The 26,412-nt window shown below is 39.3% G+C and overlaps 1 protein-coding gene across 1 annotated transcript in view; it reads right to left on the bottom strand.

Moving 5' to 3' along the window:
• Positions 1–5,848: 5,848 nt before the first annotated feature.
• LOC311268546 (immunoglobulin lambda-1 light chain-like) overlaps positions 5,849–26,412 on the bottom strand; it is a 29,903-nt gene continuing 9,339 nt past the window's right edge. Inside the window, exons 2-5 of the mRNA XM_084372228.1 lie at positions 8,424–8,559; positions 8,006–8,331; positions 7,141–7,174; positions 5,849–6,368 (exon numbers count right to left, since the gene is read on the bottom strand). Coding sequence (XP_084228354.1) covers positions 6,043–6,368; positions 7,141–7,174; positions 8,006–8,331; positions 8,424–8,463 — 726 coding nt within the window. The 5' untranslated portion in view covers positions 8,464–8,559 and the 3' untranslated portion in view covers positions 5,849–6,042. The remainder of the gene's footprint in view (positions 6,369–7,140; positions 7,175–8,005; positions 8,332–8,423; positions 8,560–26,412) is intronic.

Here is a 26,412-nt window from a genome sequence, read left to right as displayed (position 1 = left end):
GTAAACATGAAGCCTTTGAGATGTAGTGATTTTAGTCACAGCTCCAATTGATGTTGAAAAATGGAAAATTGCTTGATAGTGAAAACTATCCTGCTGAATAAAGCTGCATTGCAAAAGGCCATCTCTGTTTTGTGGTGTAATTTAAGTGAACATGTGCTTGTAAAAAACCCTCCCCCCCAGACCCTTTCCTTCTCCACTATCCTCCCTCACAGGATCACCAGCAGCCCAGCCTTCGACTTCGCCATCCCATGGCAAGAAGATCCTCCAGAACAGGGACCCAGGCCATTCCAGCACAGGAACCACAGGGGGGACAATGAAGCCACGCCAACCAAGACGTGCGCCAATCGAGACGTACCCCCATTCTGAGTCTCAACCTCCCTGGTTCCTAGACGGTCCAGCCAATCCGCAGCCCTACTCAAACCTCCTTTCCTTCATCCACCAACCCTGACCCCCCTTTTCCTATCCTCCCAAAATCTTCTACCAATTTAAATGAACTACCTTAACGTTAAAATGTGGCTTGGTCTTGTTAGTGAAATTGTAAAAAAAATAAAAATAAATCGCACTATATGATATGTTTTCATCTTTCATCATCATCACAGTCAATGGAAAAAAAGGGAATTGCAAAACACATTGAGAAATACAGAATGACTGGATAAGATTACTCCATCTCCATCCTTATAAAGAGACGGGTAACTCACGACTGCTCACCACATCACCTCTAGATCTCACAGTGCTCACTTTGCTGTCTGTGACACCAGTTTTTTTTTGGTTCTGACAAACGAGCTGTGGAAAGGTGAGAAGTCAATTTAATCCTGATGTTACTTTAATAAATGCAAAGTCTTTGAGATGAGTTGTGATGAGCTTTGACACTGGTGAATGAAGGCAGTGAATGATTCTGGATGTGGCCACTGTGATTTGTTCCTCAGGATGAAGTGTGTTATGATCTTTCTGGTGTTGACGCTGGTCGTCCTCATGGCTGAACCCGGGGAGAGTCAGGACCTGTCCTCATGCTGTAAGTCACAAGCTTTCATACATACTGAGTTGATGTGAACAGATCGACCTCTAATTTACACAAACAGCAGGATCCTTTAGTCTGTGATCAACAAATCACACTTGACTGTACTAACTTACTACATACAACTTCACTTAGTTCTGTTTTTAGCTAGAATCTTTGAATTAGTCCTGGCACCTCAGATAGTAAACATAAAACTAAGTAAAGAGAGCATCATTAATGTGATAATAATATACTAATGTTTATTTATCTCATTTTCCGCTTTTTGTCCCTTTAGATGCCAATTGCGTTCAGTAAGTAATGCTGGATATTTTCTGTTGATTTCAAAAGGAAAAGAAATAAAAAGACTTTGTGAAATGCCTCAAACCTATCAAACACAGCAAGCATCAGTATTAACCAGATCCCAAGTTGATGTCTTCAAGTACCTTATTTTGTCCAACCCATTTAAATTCACGATGATATAATAGAGGGTAAAGAAGCAAGTCGACACATTTCAGAAGCTGGAATCAGTGAATTTTTGTCAGTTTTTGCTCCAAAAATTATTGCTAAATTATTAAATTATTTGTCATTTAAGATTCTGTTGATCGACCTCTGTTGATAATTTGACTAACTGATTCCTCTCTCTTTCCCCCTTCTCTAACTTGGTATAGAAGCACCAGTGGCTTTCAGCGAGAGCTTTGCAGTAAGTCACAAGTGTTCATACATACTGAGTTGATGTTAACAGATTGACCTCTGATTTACACAAACAGCAGGCTCCTTTAGTCTGTGATCAACAAATCACACTTGACTGTACTAACTTACTACATTCAACTTCATTATGTTCTGTCTTTAGCTAAAATCTGTTATTTAGTCCTGGCACCTCAGATAATAAACATTAAAACTAAGTAAAGAGAGCATCATTAATGTTCTAAATAAAAATATTTTCAAATGTGATAATAATATACTAATGTTTATTTATCTTATTTTCCGCTTTTTGTCCCTTTAGTGAGCGACTGCAGGAGGTATGTATTACTGAATATTTCTGTTGATTTCAAACAGACAAATAAAAGAAATAAAAAGACTTTGTGAAATGCCTCAAACCTATCAAACATAGCAAGCATCAGTATTAACCAGATCCCAAGTTGATGTCTTCAAGTACCTTATCTTGTCCAACCCATTTAAATTCACGATGATATAATAGAGGGTAAAGAAGCAAGTCGACACATTTCAGAAGCTGGAATCAGTGAATTTTTGTCAGTTATTGGTCCAAAAATTATTGCAAAATTATTCAATTTTTAAAATATTTGTCATTTACAATTCTATTGATCGAACTCTGGTGATAATTTAACTAACTGATTCCTCTCTTTTGTTCCCCCTTCTCTAACTTGCCATAGAGAGGCCAAAGAAGCTCAGCGGCAGCAATGCAGTAAGTCACAAGCTTTCATACATACTGAGTTGATGTTAACAGATTGACCTCTGATTTACACAAACAGCAGGCTCCTTTAGTCTGTGATCAATAAATCACACTTGACTGTACTAACTTACTACATACAACTTCACTTAGTTCTGTGTTTAGCTAGAATCTGTTATTTAGTCCTGGCACCTCAGATAATAAACATAAAACTAAGTAAAGAGAGCATCAATAATGTTCTAAATGCAAAGATTTTCAAATATGATAATAATATTCTAATGTTTATTTATTTTATTTTCTGCTTTTTGTCCCTTTAGTCAAAGGCTGCGACAGACCGTAAGTATTACTGAATATTTCTGTTGATTTCAAACAGACAAATTAAAAAGAAATAAAAAGACTTTGTGAAATGCCTCAAACCTATCAAACATAGCAAGCATCAGTATTAACCAGATCCCAAGTTGATGTCTTCAAGTACCTTATTTTGTCCAACCCATTTAAATTCACGATGATATAATAGAGGGTAAAGAAGGAAGTCGACACATTTCAGAAGCTGGAATCAGAGAATTTTTGTCAGTTTTTGCTCCAAAAATTATTGCAAAATTATTCAATTATTAAAATATTTGTCATTTAAGATTCTGTCGATCGACCTCTGTTGATATTTTAACTAACTCATTCCTCTCTTTTTTTCCCCCTTCTGTTGTTATGCAAACAGTTCAGCAGGTGAAGTGGCCGAAGATAAATGGAGTCGATACTATCAAGACTGAGTCTGTTCTTGATTTTGAAGATATAGTTTGAACTATATCTTTGTGCTTTGCAAAGCAAGAAATAATTGGATGAGTAAACATGAAGCCTGAGATGAAGTGATTTTAGTCACAGCTCCAATTGATGTTGAAAAATGGAAAATTGCTTGATAGTGAAAACTATCCTGCTGAATAAAGCTGCATTACAAAAGACCATCTCTGTTTTGTGGTGTTATTTAAGTGAACATGTGCTTGTTATATTATTGGTGATGTTGGGAATTGATGGTTGGGCAGGTGTGGTTACTAGAAATTAAAAATTAATTATTAAAATTAAGTACAAAAAAATCATATTTTTTTATTTTCAAATCGTTAAAACGGTGCACCACCCTGGAATCAGGGACCAATAACCAGACCAAAATAGTCTCAAAAGAAGGGTTCACTTTAATTGTAAATATTTGTAAAATATTTCGATTTTTACTGTTGTTTACAAAGAGGTCTTCATATTAACTCAGGACGTCTGCTGCTGTCCTTTGCATATTAAATTCAGTCGTGTGAAATTAATTTTCTTCATATTTTATTGTAAAACTGAACCCCACTGCTGCATCTGTAAATATGTTATTTTTCATTTTTTTCATATTACCTAGTTAAAAACAAATATGTAGAAAAATATTGAAGTGGTAACCCTCCACACAAACTGGGCTTCAACATTTAACGGCGAAGATAAAACTTTGTTATCAAACCAAAAAATCAAATAATGTCCAAAATGTATATCTAATTTTGGGCTACACATGAACAGCTTTATCTTCCTTTTGATATTTAAAAAGTAATCATTTAGAGAAATGTACAGGATGTTTTGCCACATAGTGAAGCTTCTTATGTTTGAGGTCAGTTAAACCTCAGAGAGGTCAAACTCCCTGTTAGACCTCTTATGAACAAACTGTTATAAACTCCAATAACACAAACTTATGTCGACTTATTTGGTATTTTGGAGGCGTAGTGCTGCATAAAAAGTGCTGACGACACCAATCACACATTCAGAGCTGATTAAAATCCTTTGTGTTTCACCAGGTTTTACAGACGAGGTCTCTGAGACCACAAACAGAAGAAATTGATCATCTTCTGGAGAGAATTTCTGAAATGATTCATTAGTTTAAAATCATGTTTATCAGCAATGTTGATACAGTTGGTTTTATTTTTTATGAGTTGTTAAAGAGGCCAGGGTGTCCAACAATGAATTAATCTTAATCTGAATTAATTTAGATTATGTAACATTTTAGCTTCTGCAGATTCACTCAGACAAGTAAAAAAAATATGGTTATTGGAGTCGTCTTTGTTTAATGATCTGAACTTATTCAAAATGGTTCTTGTACAGTCTCAAAGACAGAGTAGTAGAGAGCTTTAGGTGATGTGTCAGAGACTCAAAAAGCAGAAGTGTCAGTGAGGAGGTTTTTGTCACAGTGTAAATCACTGTGATACGACCTCCTTAACAGAGTCGTCCCATGTTTGACAGTAATAGACTGCTGAGTCTCCCTCATCCACATTGTTGATCATCAAACGATAATCTGATTGTGACTGATGAGTAGATGTGAACTTTGGAGAGGAGAAACCAGAGCCATGTTTTGGAGAGCTCCAGTTGTGATAAAAATGTAAAACAAACTGAGGAACTCCTCCTGGAACCTGTTTGTACCAGCGAGCAGCACTGCCAGTAACAGTCCCCAGGTTACAGTCCATGGTGGCTGTCTCTCCTCTCCTCAGCGTCACAACAGGAGGCTTCTGTGTCACCACCGTCTCGCACCACTCACACCTGGAAACAACAAGATGACATGGAGTCAAGAGAAACACACAGACTGATGAATCCAACATGAGGTCAAAGCTGCAGTCAGTCAGCCTCCTTACATGTTAGAGCAGTGATGAGAGTGCAGAGGGTCCCCAGCATGTTGTCAGTGTGTGCTGAGAATGGCCTTGTAACTTGGAAAGTGAGCTTACTGCTGACAGATTAGAGGCTTTGGAGGATGAGGAGAGGAGGTGCTGGAGGAGCAATTTAATACAACACTGAAACTGAGAGTGACTGACAGGAGGAGGAGCTCTGCTTCAGTCTGCATGCTTTGTCACATGCGTTGCTCTCTTATCTTCTGTGAAGGGAAAAGTCTCTTCTGTCTCCATTATTGTCAATGTAGGCAACGTCTCCCCCCTGAGCCCAAAATATTACAACATCATGATCTGAAAAAGACTTCCTGCACTTTTATTGTCATACATTTGTTTCTTTGCTCACTTGCTGATGAATGTGATTGAATTCAGTTCCCTCTGACTTTACAGAGAGCTGACACTTGACCTCTTCATTTACATGGAGCTATAAATAAGGAGAGGAGGCCTGCAGGTGCATCCTGGGAAGGAAGAGAGGTGACGCTTCACTGACGGAGGATGAAAACTCAGTTTCATTTGCTCATTTTATCTGATTTTTCTAACATCTGCAAGCAACTAAAACTAGGCAGAGTAATATTAATGTCTGTTGTGCTTTTATTTAAGATTACCACTTAAAGACAATGTAGCTTTCTGAATTTAGATATACATATACGAGTAAGACTTAAGCAGAAATCTGTGAGATGGACGTCAGAAGAAAAATAAAATCTTGCCAAAGTTACAATACACAAGGAATATTACTGTTTTAAATGATGTTTTCAGGAAAACAAATGATTACAAACTTGCTCTTGTTCAGTTTTTTTTATTGAATGAGTTTTGAAAAATGCAGCAGTTGCAAAGCTGATACAACACCTCCACCTAACTGTCACAACATGTATTACAAGCATGCAGACACATCTTTTCTAACATGTGAACCTTGTAATGAGCAAACAGCACAAACAGTAAAGAAGCAGATTTGAAATGGTCGTTGTGCTCCTCTGCTATTCTTCAGTGGGACAGTCTGACTTGTTGATGTGTTTCTCTGCAGTCTGGGAGCCCAAAGACACTTTACATGTGTAAACCTTCTCCATGTTCCAGTCTGACGTCTGGATGGCCAGATAGCTGCTGATTTGGAAAGTGTGGTCCGGTTGCTGAACAGCGGTGCTGGTAGAGATCCCACTGCTCACTGGACTCCCAGCAGCAAACCAGCTCACATCTGCAAAAGGCACAGTCTGACTGGACAGACAGACCAGAGAGGCTTCGTTGGACTGGAGCTCAGCTCTGGACGGAGGGAAGACTGTCAGGACAGGAGGAGGGAGGCTGGAGCCTGAAAATACATCAAGGACATTCATCACATCACTAGAAATTAAGTCAGAGAAAAGAGAAAACTAACAAACACATTCAGACTGAGTGTCAAATTAATCATCAACAACATGAGTTTATTTTTAACATTTTGAAAGACTACCAGTTTCTCCCCGACCTCAGATATATAAGGATTACTAATGAAAAATTATAATTTAACCATAGAAATTCTGTTCAACCACAGTAATTAAATATCATCTCTGATTATCAGTCATTGTGTTAAATTACAGCAGATATCACTTCAGATTCAAAGATGACTGTCTCACTAAATACTCTATATTTTCAAATAGGCACAATAAACAATGTTTACTCTGCCCTACTGACTGAAGATGAATAGAAAATATTCTCATTTTATTTTCACCTTCACAAGATAAACAATCAACCGTTGTAGTAATCTGAATTTCTCAATGAATAAATGAATGATAAAATAAGACGTCATATAAAAATATATTCACTAAAAGTTAAATATAATAATTGAGAATAATCTTCTGTCTTTAAATCTCACAACAATTAAAACAACTTATGGACAAAATCTTGTAATCAGCTGTTCAGCTGTCCATTGTCTTTTAAAGCACAGCTTGGTGCTGTTTCAAAGCTGATGTTAAAACTACAAACAATTAATCTGCACTAAAAATGTTTCACACTTTTAACAAGAATGAACAAGAACATGAAATACTTAAATATACAAGAGAAACAATCAAATCTCTCCTGTTTTATGATGAGTTAAAAGTACTTACTTGTCACAATCAGCTTGGTGCCTTGTCCGAATACCACAGTGATTCAGTTTGTACACATGGCTGTACAAAAACCTCCTGACTCTCACTAATGAGGGGAGTGGAAGTGAAACATCCTGTTGAGACCAACTTTCACTGTCCACGTCTCATTCACTTCATCAGTCTGCTTATATTCACAAACACTGCTGGACTTTATTCAAACACTCTTGTCTCTTTAGAGGACTTTATTTCATGTCCTTCAATGTTTTGTTCCAGTTTTTCTGTTTTGAAGTGTTTTCTCACTAAAGTTTTTTGGACAAACAGCATGAAGACTAAACATAACTGTTTCTTATCTCAGTCTCATCACACAGCATGCTCCATATTAATAATGACTTATTATTATTAACACATCATTATTCTGTGAATGTAGGTGATATATCAGGAGGTCAGTGTAGCTTTTAGTGTTTTGGCTACACTTCAACAAACATCTGCATGTACCAGTTAAATCGTGGTCCTATTAAATAATTTAAAGTAATGCAGTTGGAATAGTAACTACAGTAAGTTTAAGTAATCATCACTATGTGCATCAGAGGATGTCTCTCAAAGTTTTATCAAATTCAGGGATTTTCACAAATGAGGAGCTGTTGCAATTTTCCTTCATTTTTTTTAATGCTTCATAACTTGACTTTATGGTTTGAATATGATAGTTGTGAGGATTTATGTGAGAAATTAGATAAAAAAGTTAGAAGTCTGAAAATATATTTTCAGTATATATGTGAAGTTACAAAGTAAGTTTGCTTTTTGTTGACCTGCAGTTGAGATGTCAAAGACTCAAAAAGCAGAAGTATCAGTGAGGAGGTTTTTGTCACAGTGTAAATCACTGTGATACGTAGTCCTCAGCCGAGGGGTCCCATGTGTTACAGTAATAGACTGCTGAGTCTCCCTCCTCCACATTGTTGATGATCAAACGATAATCTGTTTGTGACTGATGAGTAGATGTGAACTTTGGAGAGGAGAAACCAGAGCCATAGTATGAATAGCCCCAGCCATGATAAAAATATAAAACCCACTGAGGGGCTCCTCCTGGAACCTGTTTGTACCAGTAACAATATCTGTTAGTAACAGTCCCGAGGTTACAGTCCATGGTGGCTGTCTCTCCTCTCCTCAGCGCCACAACAGGAGGCTTCTGTGTCACCACCGTCACACCACTCACACCTGGAAACAACAAGATGACATGGAGTCAAGAGAAACACACAGACTGATGAATCCAACGTGAGGTCAAAGCTGCAGTAAGTCAGCCTCCTTACATGTAAGAGCAGTGATGAGAGTGCAGAGGGTCCCCAGCATGTTGTCAGTGTGTGGTGTAAACGTCCCTTACTGTCCAGCTGAGAGGTGAGCAGGGTTGGAGTGTGAGGAGAAGAGAGACTGAAGCTTATAAAGACACTGACGAGAGGAGAAGAGGAGGAGGAGGAGTTTCAACACTCAGCACTGTTTATACTCATAAACTACATCATGTATGTGAGTTTTCATATCATAAGTTTTGATTGCTTTTCTCTGGTCTCACCTGCTGCCTCCTTTCTGTCAGGAAGTATATGATCCACTGACAGGTGGACAATGATAAACAGGATGTAGAGTGAACATAACAAGCATGTTAAATATTAATATTCACCTGTTTTTCATACATTAGAAACACATCATTAATCAAGTATTATTACACTTAAGGGTGAGCTTGACAGTCATTAATGACACTTCAGTGATGTGGTGAAGTGTCATTAAAGACTATACAGCTCACCCTCCAGTGTGATATTGTGATTACACAACAGTTACCAAAAAATAAAAGATGTCATCAAAATGTATTCCTATTGCTCGTGTTATTTCCGTTCCGCTGGGACTACATGGGGACTGACGAATACCTGGAAACAGTCAATCATGACAGCAGACTCTTATGTAATGAAACCTAGTCTACTGCTCCGTTTTTTACAACCTGGACCTTATTTCTGGCAAAATATATGATCATTTACTCACCCAGATAACTTTGGTGTCATTCGGCGTCGTTCGGACGAAATTCGATCCATTGTAGCGGCGATATATCCATATAATGGGAGAGACGGGGCAGCGACACACAGCCTCTATATAACGCATTATCTGCCACGAAACTAGTTAATTTCATCAATATTTTGTTATGAAATGCTAGCGCTATTCCCCTCTGAGTCCGGGCTCGTCCGTTATCAACATCCGGGGTCAAACTAGCAGCAGCAGCTACAGGTAAACAAGCCGCGCTGTCGCGGGTGCGCGCGCAGCTCAGAGACGACATCTTCCAGGTCAGAGGTAGTAGATCAGCCTACAGACCCCGGATGTTGACAATAGACGAGCCCGGACTCAGAGGCTTATAGCGCTAGCATTTCATAACAAAATATTGATGAAATGAACTAGTTTCGTGGCAGATAATGCGTTATATAGAGGCTGTGTGTCGCTGCCCCGTCTCTCCCATTATATGGATATATCGCCGCTACACTGGATCTAATTTCGTCCGAACGACGCCGAATGACACCAAAGTTATCTGGGTGAGTAAATGACCATATATTTTGCCAGAAATAAGGTCCAGGTTGTAAAAAACGGTAGTTATCCTTTAAAAGTGAGAATTAGTCAGCCAAATGAAGGAAACAGAATCAGTGACTGCTGTGTTGTGACTTGGATGGTTTTACGTGAGCAAAGAAGCTGTCAGGTTAGGACAGTTTAACATGTGAGCGAAGAAGCTGTCAGGTTAGGACAGTTTAACATGTGAGCAAAGAAGCTGTCAGGTTAGGACAGTTTAAAAGATGGTCAAAGAAGACAGGAGCTCATCGTCCATATAGGCCCACTGAGGTTTGTGATTTATTACAAGGTTCACACCACCTGATGTTTGTTTTTCTTTTGCTTTGATTTTGTGACAGATGGCATCCTGTGTATAAAAACATATATTATTGTATTTTCATGCACGTGTTGTTTATTCCTCCCCCTTGAATTGTGAACGACAGTGATATTTTTAGTGATGAGCTTGTTGAGCTGTCGTTCTGATTTAATCAGATTCTTAATATAATGTTTAGTTGAAAAATCTGATTGCTTGGCCAGAACTACTTGTTGTATCATCTGTAAACCTACCACTCATTACCCTCACCTGTGTTTCTCCGCCTCTGTCCACCTGCACCTCCTCTCCTCATTAGGTTAGGTTGTGTTTAAGTCCAGTCTTCAGTCTTTGTTGAGTTGTCTGTTGTGTTTCTCTGATCCTGCTGCTGATCCTAAATAAACTTCATCTATTAATATTCCTGCCTGCCCTCTCTTGCATGTGGATCCAGTGTAACAATCATCACTACCTGTATGTCTCAGAAATATCTATCACATGTTGTTTTTTCACTCAGAACAGCTTCTGTAAAATTTCTGTGACTAAAAAATGTTAAGTGTTAAAACACAGTAACATTCAAAGTCTGTTTTATAGAATAATCTCAGATATTGTGCATGAAGGTGATGCATATTTACTAGTGCATTGCTTTTTTGTTTCCAATAAAGCATGAGTGCAAAGTACAATCGAATACAATTAAAGATTCATGGAGGAATTAAATAAAGTGTTGTTACACAGAGTAATGGTTGATGGCTCTATGATCAGTTGACAAGTGTCAGAGTCTCAAAAAGCAGAAGTATCAGTGAGGAGGTTTTTGTCACAGTGTAAATCACTGTGATACCCACTCCTTAGCAGAGTTGTCCCATGTGTTACAATAATAGACTGCTGAGTCTCCCTCCTCCACATTATTGATGATCACACGATAATCTGTTTGTGACTGATGAGTAAATGTGAACTTTGAAGAGGAGAAACCAGAGCCATAATATATAGTACTCCAGCTATGACGAAACCTCAGTACAAACTGAGGAACTCCTCCTGGAACCTGTTTGTACCAGAAAGCAGCATCGCCAGTAACAGTCCCCAGGTTACAGTCCATGGTGGCTGTCTCTCCTCTCCTCAGCATCACAACAGGAGGCTTCTGTGTCAGCACCGTCACACCACTCACACCTGGAAACAACAAGATGACATGGAGTCAAGAGAAACACACAGACTGATGAATCCAACATGAGGTCAAAGCTGCAGTCAGTCAGCCTCCTTACATGTTAGAGCAGTGATGAGAGTGCAGAGGGTCCCCAGCATGTTGTCAGTGTGTGCTGAGAATGGCCTTGTAACTTGGAAAGTGAGCTTACTGCTGACAGATTAGAGGCTTTGGAGGATGAGGAGAGGAGGTGCTGGAGGAGCAATTTAATACAACACTGAAACTGAGAGTGACTGACAGGAGGAGGAGCTCTGCTTCAGTCTGCATGCTTTGTCACAGTTCAATTATTTCAACCCCCGAAATTTTTTTATAAATGAATGTTAAGAACTGAAAAGTTCCTGGGATTCATGACATCAAAGTTTGTAAACTAGTCAAATCTTTCTTGAGATACAAAAATCATCTCTATCTGATTCACATGTTTTTCACAAGTTACAAGGAGACACAACACACATAAAAACTACAAATGATGAAAATAATCTTTGGTGTCTACTGATGTGGAAATTTGCCTTCAGCTTTACAGGTTCCAGTCAGACTGATGTTTATAAATGAATCAATTGAAGTAGTGGTTGGTGTGAAGGACATTTTGTAAATGTTGGCGTTGCTGCAGTGGCTGTAAAGCGTCTGTAAAGCTCGTGGGGCTGAATTCTTTAAAAAGAGGATGAACAGGTTCGTGTACAATTTGTTGGGCCTTTTGTTTCACCTGCATTTTATATGTCCATCCCAGCTGTTTCTGCACTTTACAAATTCATTTACTGGCCATATTTGATTCTGGACAGTCTATTTTTATGACTTAGCGCCCAGGTGCCTGTACCATGTGCATATATTAAAACACTTTGGACAGAAAGACTTCAGTGAACAGTCTCTAAAATGATCTTATTTAAATCGTATGAATCCAATTTCCTGATTTCTTTTTTAAAAATGTATCATTTGTAAAAAGGTCTTAGTTTCATTAATAAAATGGACCTTGTCTTCACACCAGTAATAATCTCACTAACATGCTGGAAATATGCCGGCTGACTAACTTACACATTTTATCAAAACATCAGTGTGTTTCCTGTCAAGGGACAGTTTTACAGAGAACTGATACTGAACCTCTTAATATACATGGAGCTAAATAAAGACAGGAGGCCTGCAGGTGCATCCTGTAGATCAGAGAGAGGGGTTGAAAAATGAGTCTGAAATCTGTGCGTGCCTTTTCTGATAGTGTTCCAGTGCTGCTCTCTAGTGTGCACTGAACAGAATAACAACACACTATAATGTTGTGCTCCCTTCTTTACTGTCATCACATTGTGTTATGCAACGTAATAAATGTATTGAAAGAAATGCATGCAAAGAACATATTACAGGACATATTAAAGGCCACTTTTATTATTAAGGTTAATTTTAGTGCAAATGATTCTTCAGTCATTAACTAAAAATGCAAAATCTATACAACAAAAATGGCGGTCATGATCTCTTGGACGGTGACGTCACGGAGTGTTCCGTTGAAAGGACTACAAAAATGGCCGGGCAGGAATTTGGGAACTCGGCGTTTGTTCGACTACAAAAATGGCCGAAACGTGACTTGGAGAAGTCAGGCGTGAATACGAATTCAAAAATGATAATGATTTTGCTGAATCATGTGTCTAGAATTGGGTCCCAACAGTGATGATGATCAAGAACATTGTTTTTTATTAAGTCAGAGGTATTTGTTTATATTAAGTAGATCTAAATAATGTTTGTGTTGGTGTGATCAGTTTATTAAATGAACACTCTTCCTATTTCTTTCTGTTTCTGAATGTACTTGTGTCTCTGGTAAAGCAGCACTTTGGAAATGATTCAATTCTGGCATTTCCTCCATCAATAGATGAATCATTTGGGCTATAAAGCATCAGAAAAACAGTCAAAATAACAATTACATAAGAAACAAGATGATCATTGTGTAAATGTCTCTTGGATACAGCCAACGGTCCAACAGCCAAAGACATTCAAGGTACTATAATGTCAAATGAGAAAACAAATTAGCAAATCCTTACATTTGAGAGGCTGGAAGCATCAAATGTTGGGACGAGTATTAGCAGTAAGATTTCATTTTTTTTAATTTCATTTCCTTTAGTCTGTGATCAACAACTCACACTTGACTGTACTAACTTACTACATACAACTTCACTTAGTTCTGTGTTTAGCTAGAATCTGTTATTTAGTCCTGGCACCTCAGATAATAAACATAAAACTAAGTAAAGAGAGCATCATTAATGTTCTGAATGCAAAGATTTTCAAATATGATAATAATATACTAATGTTTATTTATCTTATTTTCTACTTTTTGTCCCTTTAGTGAACCGCTGCAGATTGTAAGTATTACTGAATATTTCTGTTGATTTCAAACAGACAAATAATAAAGAAATAAAATACTTAGTGAAATCCTCAAACCTATCAAACATAGCAAGCATCAGTATTAACCAGATCCCAAGTTGATGTCTTCAAGTACCTTATTTTGTCCAACCCATTTAATTCTTGATGACATAATAGAGGGTAAAGCAGCAAGTCGACACATTTCAGAAGCTGGAATCAGTGAATTTTTGTCAGTTTTTGCTCCAAAAATTATTGCAAAATTATTCAATTATTAAAATATTTGTCATTTACGATTCTGTTGATCGACATCTGTTGATAATTTAACTAACTGACTCCTCTCTATTTGTTTCCCCTTCTCTATCTTTCTATGCAAACAGTGTGGAAAGATCTGTAGATGAAGAGGCTGACGATAAATTGAGGCGATACTATCAAGACTGAGTCTGTTCTTGATTTTGAAGATATAGTTTGAGCTATATCTTTGTGCTTTGCAAAGCAAGAAATAATTGGATGAGTAAACATGAAGCCTTTGAGATGTAGTGATTTTAGTCACAGCTCCAATTGATGTTGAAAAATGTAAAATTGCTTGATAGTGAAAACTATCCTGCTGAATAAAGCTGCATTACAAAAGACCGTCTCTGTTTTGTGGTGTTATTTAAGTGTACATGTGCTTGTAAAAAACCCTCCCCTCCAGACCCTCTCTTTCTCAACTATTCTCCCTCACAGGATCACCAACAAGCCACGCCGACCAAGACGTGAGTCCATTGAGACGTACCCCCATTCTGAGTCTCAACCTCCCTGGTTCCTAGACGGTCCAGCCAATCCGCAGCCCTACTCAAACCTCCATTCCTTCATCGAACAACCTTGACCCCCCTTTTCCTATCCTCCCAAAATCTTCTACCAATTTAAATAAACTACCTGAACGTTAAAATGTGCCGTGGTCTTGTTAGTGAAATTGTAAAAAAAAAATAAAATAAATTGCACTATGTGATATATGTTTTCATCTTTCATCATCATCACAGTCAATGAAAAAAAGGGAATTGCAAAACACATTGAGAAATACAGAATGACTGGATAAGATTACTCCATCTCCATCCTTATAAAGAGTCGGGTAACTCACGACTGCAACACATCACCTCTAGATCTCACAGTGCTCACTTTGCTGTCTGTGACACCAGTTTTTTTTTTGGTTCTGACAAACAAACTGTGGAAAGGTGAGAAGTCAATTTAATCCTGATGTTACTTTAATGAATGCAAAGTCTTTTAGATGAGTTGTGATGAGCTCTGACACTGGTGAATGAAGGCAGTGAATGATTCTGGATGTGGCCACTGTGATTTGTTCCTCAGGATGAAGTGTGTTATGATCTTTCTGGTGTTGACGCTGGTCGTCCTCATGGCTGAACCCGGGGAGAGTCAGGGTTCATGCAGTAAGTCACAAGCTTTCATACACACTGAGTTGATGTTAACAGATTGACCTCTGATTTACACAAACAGCAGGCTCCTTTAGTCTGTGATCAACAAATCACACTTGACTGTACTAACTTACTACATACAACTTAATTTAGTTCTGTTTTCAACTAGAATCTGTTATTTAGTCCTGGCACCTCAGATAATAAACATAAAACTAAGTAAAGAGAGCATCATTAATGTTCTAAATGCAAAGATTTTCAAATGTGATAATAATATACTAATGTTTATTTATCTCATTTTCTGCTTTTTGTCCCTTTAGGGGCCAGATGCAATAAGTAAGTAATGCTAACTATTTTCTGTTGATTTCAAACAGACAAATAAAAGAAATAAAAAGACTTTGTGAAATGCCTCAAACCTATCAAACATAGCAAGCATCAGTGTTAACCAGATCCCAAGTTGTTGTCTTCAAGTACTTTATTTTGTCCAACCCATTTAAATTCACGATGATATAATAGAGGGTAAAGAAGTAAGTCGACACATTTCAGGAGCTGGAATCAGTGAATTTTTGTCAGTTTTTGCTCCAAAAATCATTAAATTATTAAAATATTTGTCAATAAAGATTCTGTTGATCGACCTCTGTTGATAAATTGACTAACTGATTCCTCTCTCTTTTCCCCTTCTCTAACTTGGTATAGATGGACCAATGGCAGGCAGAAGCAGCTATGCTGTAAGTCACAAGCTTTCATACATACTGAGTTGATGTTAACAGATTAACCTCTGATTTACACAAACAGCAGGCTCCTTTAGTCTGTGATCAACAAATCACACTTGACTGTACTAACTTACTACATACAACTTCACTTAGTTCTGTGTTTAGCTAGAATCTGTTATTTAGTCCTGGCACCTCAGATAATAAACATAAAACTAAGTAAAGAGAGCATCATTAATGTTCTGAATGCAAAGATTTTCAAATATGATAATAATATACTAATGTTTATTTATCTTATTTTCTACTTTTTGTCCCTTTAGTGAACCGCTGCAGATTGTAAGTATTACTGAATATTTCTGTTGATTTCAAACAGACAAATAATAAAGAAATAAAATACTTAGTGAAATCCTCAAACCTATCAAACATAGCAAGCATCAGTATTAACCAGATCCTAAGTTGATGTCTTCAAGTACCTTATTTTGTCCAACCCATTTAAATTCACACTGATATAATAGAGGGTAAAGAAGCAAGTCGACACATTTCAGAAGCTGGAATCAGAGAATTTCTGTCAGATTTTGGGTTTAAAAATTATTGCAGAATTATTCAATTATTAAAATAATTCTCATTTAAGATTCTGTCGATCGACCTCTGTTGATAATTTAACTAACTGATTCCTCTCTTTTTTCCCCCTTCTCTATCTTGTTATGCAAACAGTGGGGGAACATCTCTAGATGAAGTTGCCGAAGACAAATGGAGTCGATACTATCAAGACTGAGTCTGTTCTTGATTTTGAAGATATAGTTTGAACTATATCTTTGTGCTTTGCAAAGCAAGAAATAATTGGATGAGTAGACATGAAGCCTGAGATGTAGTGATTTTAGTCACAGCTCCAATTGATGTTGAAAAATGTAAAATTGCTTGATAGTGAAAACTATCCTGCTGAATAAAGCTGCATTACAAAAGACCATCTCTGTTTTGTGGTGTTATTTAAGTGAACATGTGCTTGTTATATTATTGGTGATGTTGGGAATTGGTGGTAGGGCAGGTGTGGTTAATAGAAATTAGTCACTATTGCCAAATTTTTACAATTAAATAAATAAAAATTAATACAACTAATTTTCAAATCGTTGAAACGGGGACCAACCCTGGAATCAGGGACCAATAACCAGACCAAAATTAGTTATATAAGAAGGGTTCACTTTAAATCTGAATATTTGTAAAATATTTACAATCAAAGGAACAGGGAAGGAAATGAACCCGAGCACAGACCATCACAACCAGTAAATACCACAAGACCACTATAATAGAGAAGTACTGAGTGAGGAGGGTTTTGTCACAGTGTAAATCACTGTGACACGACCTCATTAACAGAGTCGTCCCATGTTTGACAGTAATAGACTGCTGAGTCTCCCTCCTCCACATTGTTGATGATCAAACGATAATCTGATTGTGACTGATGAGTAGATGTGAACTTTGGAGAGGAGAAACCAGAACCATAAGATAAAGAGCTACAGCTATGACGAAACCTCAGTACAAACTGAGGAACTCCTCCTGTGTGCTGAGAATGGCCTTGTAACTTGGAAAGTGAGCTTACTGCTGACAGATTAGAGGCTTTGGAGGATGAGGAGAGGAGGTGCTGGAGGAGCAATTTAATACAACACTGAAACTGAGAGTGACTGACAGGAGGAGGAGCTCTGCTTCAGTCTGCATGCTTTGTCACAGTTAAATTATTTCAACCCCCCCAAAAATGTTATAAATGAATGTTGAGATCTGAAAAGTTCCTGGGATTCATGACATCAAAGTTTGTAAACTAGTCAAATCTTTCTTGAGATACAAAAATCATCTTTACCTGATTCACATGTTTTTCACAAGTTACAAGGAGACACTTATTACAGGATGTAAGCAGCAGTAAAAAAATCCAACATACATAAAAACTACAAATGATGAAAATAATCTTTGTTGTCCATTGATGTGGAAATTTGCCTTCAGCTTTACAGGTTCCAGTTAGACTGATGTTTATAAAGGAATCAAGTGAAGTAGTGGTTGGTGTGAAGGACATTTCGTAAATGTTGGTGTTGCTGCAGCGGCTGTAAAGCGTCTGTAAAGCTCGAGGGGCTGAATTCTTTAAAAAGGGGATGAGCAGGTTTGTGTACAATCAGTTTTTTCTTTTTGTTTCACCTGCGTCTTATATGTCCATCCCAGCTGTTTCTGCACTTCACAAATTCATTTACTGGCCATATTTGATTCTGGACAGTCTATTTTTATGACTTAGCGCCCAGGTGCCCGCACCATGTGCATATATTAAAACACTTTGGGCAGAAAGACTTCAGTGAACAGTCTCTAAAATGATCTTATTTAAATTGTATGAATCCAATTTCCTGATTTCTTTTTTTAAAAATGTATCATTTGTAAAAAGGTCTTAGTTTCATTAATAAAATGGACCTTGTCTTCACACCAGTAATAATCTCACTAACATGCTGGAAATATGCCGACTGACTAACTTACACATTTTATTAAAACATCAGTGTGTTTTACAGTTTTACAGAGAACTGATACTGAACCTCTTAATGTACATGGAACTAAATAAAGACAGGAGGCCTGCAGGTGCATCCTGTAGATCAGAGAGAGGAGTTGAAAAATGAGTCTGAAATGTGTGCGTGCCTTTTCTAATAGTGTTCCAGTGCTGCTCTCTAGTGTGCACTGAACAGAATAACAACACACTGTGGTGTAACGTATGTGCTCCCTTCTTTACTGCCATCACATTGTGTTATGCAACGTAATAAATGTATAGAACATATTACAGGACATATTAAAGGCCACTTTTATTATTAAGGTTAATTTTAGTGCAAATGATTCTTCAGTCATAAACTAAAAATGCAAAATCTATACAACAAAAATGGCGGTCGTGATCTCTTGGACGGTGACGTCACGGAGTGTTCCGTTGAAAGGACTACAAAAATGGCCGGACAGGAATGTGGGAACTCGGCGTTTGTTCGACTACAAAAATGGCCGAAACGTGACTTGGAGAAGTCAGGCGTGAATATGAATTCAAAAATGATAATGATTTTGCTGAATCATGTGTCTAGAATTGGGTTAATCCAAACGTCTGGGTGCTCCCTTTGAGTACAGTTGTGCAGACGAAAGCTGATGCTTCCCGCAACATGTAACATCTGGGACTGCGATGAAAATGATCCTGTAGCTGTATTTATCTCCCCCGGTGGCAGCGGAACCGACGCATTCAGGTGCGCTCACAGACAATGGGAGGTGGGAGTTTCAAACCTGGGGGGCCTGTGACAAGCAGGCGCCACCTACTGGACATTAGGATCGGTGCACTTTCCTTTGTTTACCAGGCTTCGTTAGGGCAAGGAGGCCGCATTTAAGCATCGAGCTACACGCGGGCTGATCTGATGTCAGAACCATGTGGACGGTCCCAACAGTAATGATGATCAAGAACATTGTTTGTTATTAAGTCAGAGGTATTTGTTTATATTAAGTAGATCTAAATAATGTGTGTGTTGGTGTGATCAGTTTATTAAATGAACACTCTTCCTATTTCTTTCTGTTTCTTATCTGGCATTTCCTCCATCAATAGATGAATCATTTGGTCTATAAAGCATCAGAAAAACAGTCAAAATAACAATTACATAAGAAACAAGATGATCATTGTGTAAATGTCTCTTTTGGATGCAGCCAACGGTCCAACAGCCAAAAACATTCAAAGTAGTATAATGTCAATTAGCAAATCCCTACATTTGAGAGGCTGAAAGCATCAAATGTCGGGACGAGTATTAGTATTTAATCATTATTATTAAAGGTCCTATTTGTAGGTAAGGTAGAATTTTTGCATTCCCAACTCTTCAAATACTGACACTTTGGGATGGCGGCCAACCCGACCTACAATCCCAAAAAGTCATTGTTGGTGAATGATTGTTTCACATTTGAAGTTGCAGGTCAGTGTATCCCAGTTCCAGTCATCCCCGTCTGCTCAAGTACAGCTGTTATTGTTTTCAACATGTCTGTCTGTCCATCTTTCTGTGATCCAAGCCAGAGTGATGAGTACTCCTGCTATAATGTAGTAATCACTACTGAGTAGTCATGGGTCAGAATGTGAACATGTTTACGGGCCTGCCATTGCAAGATGGTCTCTAGCTTATATTTAAAGTGCGTGTAAAGCAGCAAAAAAATTGTGTTATGAGTTTGTCACACCACAGTAACATGTATCATTGACCACTGAGCCAAATTTGAAAGATTAAAAAAATTGCTAAGTATATAAAATTACGTCTCAAAATCATGGAAAAACAAGCACTTCTCTCTGCTGTGAAACGCTGGGGGCGTGTCAGTTAGAGGCGCTGAAACCACGCCCACGCGCGGGAGGGGAGCACTCTGTGTACTGCACAAGGACGCAGCCTAGCAACAATGGAAGCTAGTGCTAGCAGTATCATCTGAAGGACCCAGCACTACCTGTTTGAGCCATCAGAGCCAGAAACTGACTCTGAGTCAGACACTGATAGTGCTCAGCCTCGTTCCTCACAGTCTCCATCAGAATGGTAATTTATTTCTCAGTAATTTAAACACCAGTCTACATATAATTCCTTGTCATAGCTATATTGGTGCACATAAAATATTACCTGTGGATTATCATTGTGCTGTCAGATGGACTCGCTCAGGGAATCAGGCCAAATCATGTCATGATTAAATGCAATAACATTTGCTAACATTACATGGGCATGACAGGATGCACAATGTAAAATCACTTTCAGGATTTGCACCTTCAGCAAAATGCATTTAATTAAACGAATACAATATTTATAACATAAGCACACACTTACACTGGCAGGCACGTAATGCCGGTGGCGGAGATGAGAGCACCTACTGTCGGCGGGACAGAGAGGATCGGTGGCGGGCACCATTATGTGCCCGCCACCGATCTTCTCCGTCCCCGGCTTGCATCCTCCCGTCCCGCCGACAGCGGCTGCTACCGTCACGGCCACCGGCATTACGTGCCCGCCGACAGCGGCTGCTACCATCACGGCCACCGGCATTATGTGCCCGCCACTGGAGATGAGAGCACCTGCTGTCGGTGGCGGGCACGTAATGCCGGTGGCCGTGATGGTAGCAGCTGCTGTCGGCAGGACGGGAGGCTGCAAGCCGGGGACGGAGAAGATCGTGGCGGGCACGTAGTGCCGGTGGCCGTGATGGTAGCAGCCGCTGTCGGCGGGACTGAGGGAATTGGTGGCGGGCACATAATGCCGGTGGCCGTGCTGTAACTATCGGGGGTAAAGTGGACACTGCAGAGATGGGTGTTGGTGGTGATTTTGAACTCTCCACAATAGCTCCTCTTGACAACATCGATCCACCATTTCCTTACGTTGTCTCGGTAGGAGACTTAAATAGGCTAACTGAGCCGTTACCCTGGCCTGCACACTGTGGCATCCAGGAAAGATGCATGAGCTACGTGGAGGAGACATGACTGGTTAGCTAGCTGCAAACTATCATAAGCGATGCTATCCGAGACTCGAGAGCTAGCGGAAAACCACCGGAGCTAATGCACTGAACGTATTTATACTGCTTCCGCAACAGGGCGGGGTTAATGCTAATCATAGCCACGTTACGTAACGCGGCTATGATTTCTGACCCGCCCATTAAATCCTGAACACAGAAATATTGAAATACAGTTTGGCAGCCTAGCTCCATAACTAAATTATAAATGGCTGAATGGCTTTTTACATGTTTTAAGGAAATACATTTATAACCTATTTAATGTGTTTAGAAGAAAATGGCTGAATTTGCTTTACACAGACTTTAATTTCAGAGAGTACTGTTATGTTACAAGACTTAACAATAAACTTATATACTGTATATTTCTTCAAACTTACAAAGAGGAAGTTGACTTTTTTTTACCTGAGTTTTGAAATACCTTGTTCTTCTTTTGCTGATAAAACTGATAAATCACTTCCTTTCTTAGGAAACATCATGCATTGTCATTACAAACATGTGAGGTTCAAACAAAAAAAGAGTACATTTTCTGTCCTGGCATCTCAGCTAATGTTGGGACCCACAGGTGAAGTCGTTCATTGGGGATTTCAAAATGGACTCTGAACTGAACTCAGTTTTCCAGAATTCCCCAGTCTTCACAACTAGGTGCAAATTCAGTTTTGAGCTACTATTGGTCAGGTTGTCAGACCCCCCTTTCACCAGAAAGTCAAAACTCCAGCTCCTTCCCCACCTCGTTCCCTTCAGGGCTGCCTGCCCTCAAATTCTCTTCTGCTGGATTCTTCTGTGCCTAACAGCTGCTGAGAGTTGCCAGCTGCATTTCCAGCAGGTCCAAAGAACTTCTCCTCACAGCAGTGGCATGAGGTCCTGCTCTTATTCCAGCTTAGTTAGCACCAGCAGCTGCAACGCAAAGCTTACCAGCTAACTACACAATCCAAGGAACACGAAGCAAGTTAGCACAGAGCTGCTATCCCTGCAAAGGAACGACCAGTTTCCTCTATCCACCGTCTTTCATCAGACCTTGCACAGCAAGAACAGCATTGTTCAACATTGGAATTACAACCTTCACCTGCTTGGCTCATCAGCCAAGGAACCACCAGCACCTTTTCTTCAAAGACTGGTAACGTTGAACTGGGCCTAGATAGCACACAGCATAGCATAGCACGGCTAAGCACAGGACTGTTTAACTCTGGATGATGTAATGCACATGGGTTCAATCTATGTGTTTGTTCACTGTTTGGGTGTTATTGTGATCTCAGGTCAGGTTATTGGTAGTTTGCTTTGCAACACGGCTAATTTGACGTTAGTTGAATTATGCTTCTCTCCTATCAAAAGAAACAAGTCGTTATCCACCATCTTGGACCCGAGTCCAACCGTTCCATCAGCCATTTTGTGTTAGTTTTGAAATACCTTGTTCTTCTTTTGCTGATTAAACTGATAAATCACTTCCTTTCTTAGGAAACATCATACATTGTCATTACAAATACGTGAGACTCAAACACAAAATGTACATTTTCTGTCCAGATGGTATTTATTAATGTAAAAAATATAAGTATACATGAAAATTATATGTTAATTAGCTAATTCCCAATTTCAGAAGCTGTAACCATCAAATGATGGAGGAGCTTTAGCAGTATGAATATATGTTTTATCATAATATTTAAAGGTCCTATTTGTAAGAAAAGTTTATTTCGAGTCTCATTCCCAACTCATCAAATACTTACACTTTGGGATGGCGGCCAACCCGACCTATGATCCCAAAGCGTCAGTATTTGACAAGTTGGGAATGTAGTATCTGTTTTTCTCACACCACAGTAACATGTATCATTGACCACTGAGCCAAATTTGAAAGATTAAAAAAATTGCTAAGTATATAAAATTAGGTCTCAAAATCATGGAAAAACAAGCACTTCTCTCTGCTGTGAAACGCTGGGGGCGTGTCAGTTAGAGGCGCTGGAACCACGCCCACGCGAGGGAGGGGAGCCCTCTGTGTACTGCACAAGGACGTAGCCTAGCAACAATGGAAGCTAGTGCTAGCAGCATCATCTGAAGGACCCAGCACTACCTGTTTGAGCCATCAGAGCCAGAAACTGACTCTGAGTCAGACACTGATAGTGCTCAGCCTCGTTTTTTCCGGTTCCCTCGTCTCAAAGTCAATGAGTTTATTGAAAGGGTTTTCGGTTAAACGCCTGAAATAAAGGCTGTGGTTACCATAAGCCTAAGATATTTACACGTTTTGCTGTACATCATAAAATACACCATTAAATGTCTCACAATTTAATTATAAAGCACTTACGTGTCTTAAAAACAGCGGTTGCTAACAAGCGGCTAAATGAGACTACAGAGGTTGTGACGGACATTAAACATCATCATGACGAACACGGACACTCATCTACTCACTAGTCTGTCTTTACAGGTGGACTTTAGCTGTAAACTACATAACTCTAACTGAACAACTTGTAGATTGATAAATTTAGAGGAAACATGTCAAGTAGGTGTGTAGTAGGATGCTTATTGGTGTTGACGTTTACAGTAAGTCATGCGTCCACAATGTCTATAGCTGAACATTAGCTTTTTGCTCATTGCAATTTAATTTACTCTTCGAATATCACAAAGTGGTGTTCATCTGTGAAGAAATCTTGCTGAACAGAACGTGGTAGTATCATAAAGTTGTGTTGGCCACAGAGCTTATTTTCTGCAATTATACAAAATCCAATTTCAAAATACCACATAGGCTTTTTGCTGAGGGAACGAGGGCGATGCTGTCATCCCTACACCACTCTATTCCGGTGAAGCTCTTGTATCATTATGTGCTTTGTCTTAAAGGGGCAATATTTAAGATCAATAGATAGGTGGCAGTATATCACTAGAGTAACCACTAACATCTGATAGCTAATTATTTCAGTTAGCAATGCAGCTAGCAGTGCTACTAGCTGACTCAAGTCTGCCGGACTGGAAGCTCGGAGCACCAGGGGTGTGTTGTATTTTATAACACTAGCAAGAGATTCGGACTACCGGAAGGAGGAGGTTTTCAGGCGAGAGGTGGTAGGGGACCCATGCTGGGAGCTAGCTTGTTAGCATGCTAATTTGACACTTCTTTGACATGATGTTAACATTCAACAACATCACTTTCTGTTGATAATTGTAGTTGTTTTTTCAAAGTTTTCAGCTAAAATGACAACATTGCACTTTTAACCTCGGGCCTATGTATTTGTGCTGAATGTGCCCTAGATGAGTATGTCATGTTGTAGCACCTAGCGTTCTGCTGCTGTCAGATTGTGTTGAATAGTTGTCAGCATACACCAGTGACTGTAGTGATAGTGTTTGTCATTGAGTGTGTGATCTGTGTTGTGTTCTGCATTCTAGTCAGTCTGTATGATTTCATCTGAAGCTTTTCATGTGACCATTTGGGTGGAGTTTGTGTTGTTGGGTTTGAAAATGGGGCCCGTCTGTTGCAAATGCCAGGGCCATTTTTTGATCCCAGTCCATACCGGATCATCCCCGTCTGTTCAAGTGCAACTGTTATTGTTTTCACCATGTCTGTCTGTCCGTCTGTCTGTCTGTCTGTGTTTCTGTGGGCAGACATTGCCATTACAATAGCATCACAACCATGTGACATGCAGTCATTTAACTTCTGAGGTGCATACATGAGAATTAAATGAAGGCCAGTTCAAAGATGGATGTGATCCAAGCCAGAGTGATGAGCACTCCTGTGATAATGTAGTAATCACTACTGAGTAGCCATGGGTCGGAACGTGAACATGTTTACGGGCCTGCCATTGCAAGATGGTATCTAGCTTATATTTAATTTCAGAATGTACTGTTACGTTACAAGACTTAACAATAAACTTATATACTGTATATTTCTTCTAACTTAACAAAGAGGAAGTTGACTTTTTTTTACCTGAGTTTTGAAATACCTTGTTCTTCTTTTGCTGATAAAACTGATAAATCACTTCCTTTCTTAGGAAACATCATGCATTGTCATTACAAACATGTGAGGCTCAAACAAAAAAAAAGTACATTTTCTGTCCTAGCATCTCAGCTCATGTTGGGACCCACAGATGAAGTCGTTCATTGTGGATTTCAAAATGGACTCTGAACTGAACTCAGTTTTCCAGAATTCCCCAGTCTTCACAACTTGGTGCAAATTCAGTTTTGAGCTACTATTGGTCAGGTTGTCAGACCCCCCTTTCATCAGAAAATCAAAACTCCAGCTCCTTCCTCAGTTCTCTCTCTTCCCCACCTCGTTCCCTTCAGGGCTGCCTGCCCTCAAGTTCTCTTCTGCTGGATTCTTCTGGGCCTAACAGCTGCTGAGAGTTGCCAGCTGCATTTCCAGAAGGTCCAAAGAACTTCTCCTCACAGCAGCGGCACAAGGTCCTACTAGTATTCCAGCTTAGTTAGCACCAGCAGCTGCAACGCAAAGCTTACCAGCTAACTACACAATCCAAGGAACACGAAGCAAGTTAGCACCAAGCTGCTATCCCTGCAAAGGAAAGGAACAACCAGTTTCCTCCATCCACTGTCTTTCATCAGACCTTGCACAGCAAGAACAGCATTGTTCAACATTGGAATTACAACCTTCACCTGCTTGGCTCATCAGCCAAGGAACCACCAGCACCTTTTCTTCAAAGACTGGAAACGTTGAACTGGGCCTAGATAGCACACAGCATAGCATAGCACGGCTAAGCGCAGTACTGTTTAAGTCTGGATGATGTAATGCACATGGGTTCAATCTATGTGTTTGTTCTTGGGTGTTATTGTGATCTCAGGTCAGGTTATTGGTAGTTTGCTTTGCTACACGGCTAATTTGAAGTTAGTTGAATTATACTTCATACAGACTCAGGGTCTTTGCATGCAACCAACCATCTTCTCTAACCTGCCACCATGTCACACACACACACACACACACACACACACACACACACACTCCTTCAGCCTGGATCGTGTTGAAGTGTATGGGCTGTCGTCCTCCAAACGTGTCGCCGTGTAGTATGTTGATAAAAGAATTCTGCGGACGCAAAGCTGGGTGAAATGATAGAGCAATCTTTATTGAAACAGATCTCAAGCCAGCGTCCGAACCAGAGTGTGGCCACTCCCTGGTATTCTCAAATCTCGTCAAAGTGATGCCCAAACTGCTTTGCCCTCTGCTCTATCACAACTCCTCTCGGACCCTCAGTCTTAGGAGATCAACCAAAATTCACCCCCGTTCATTGGTGTGCGGGTCCTTTTTAGAGTCTGTTCGCTCATACCCACCTATTTCCTCTAATTATTCAC

Source organism: Pagrus pagrus (genome assembly GCF_965226575.1).
Source record: "Pagrus pagrus genome assembly, chromosome: 13".
Lineage (NCBI taxonomy): Eukaryota > Metazoa > Chordata > Actinopteri > Spariformes > Sparidae > Pagrus > Pagrus pagrus.
This window is presented reverse-complemented; position numbering and strand designations above follow the sequence as displayed.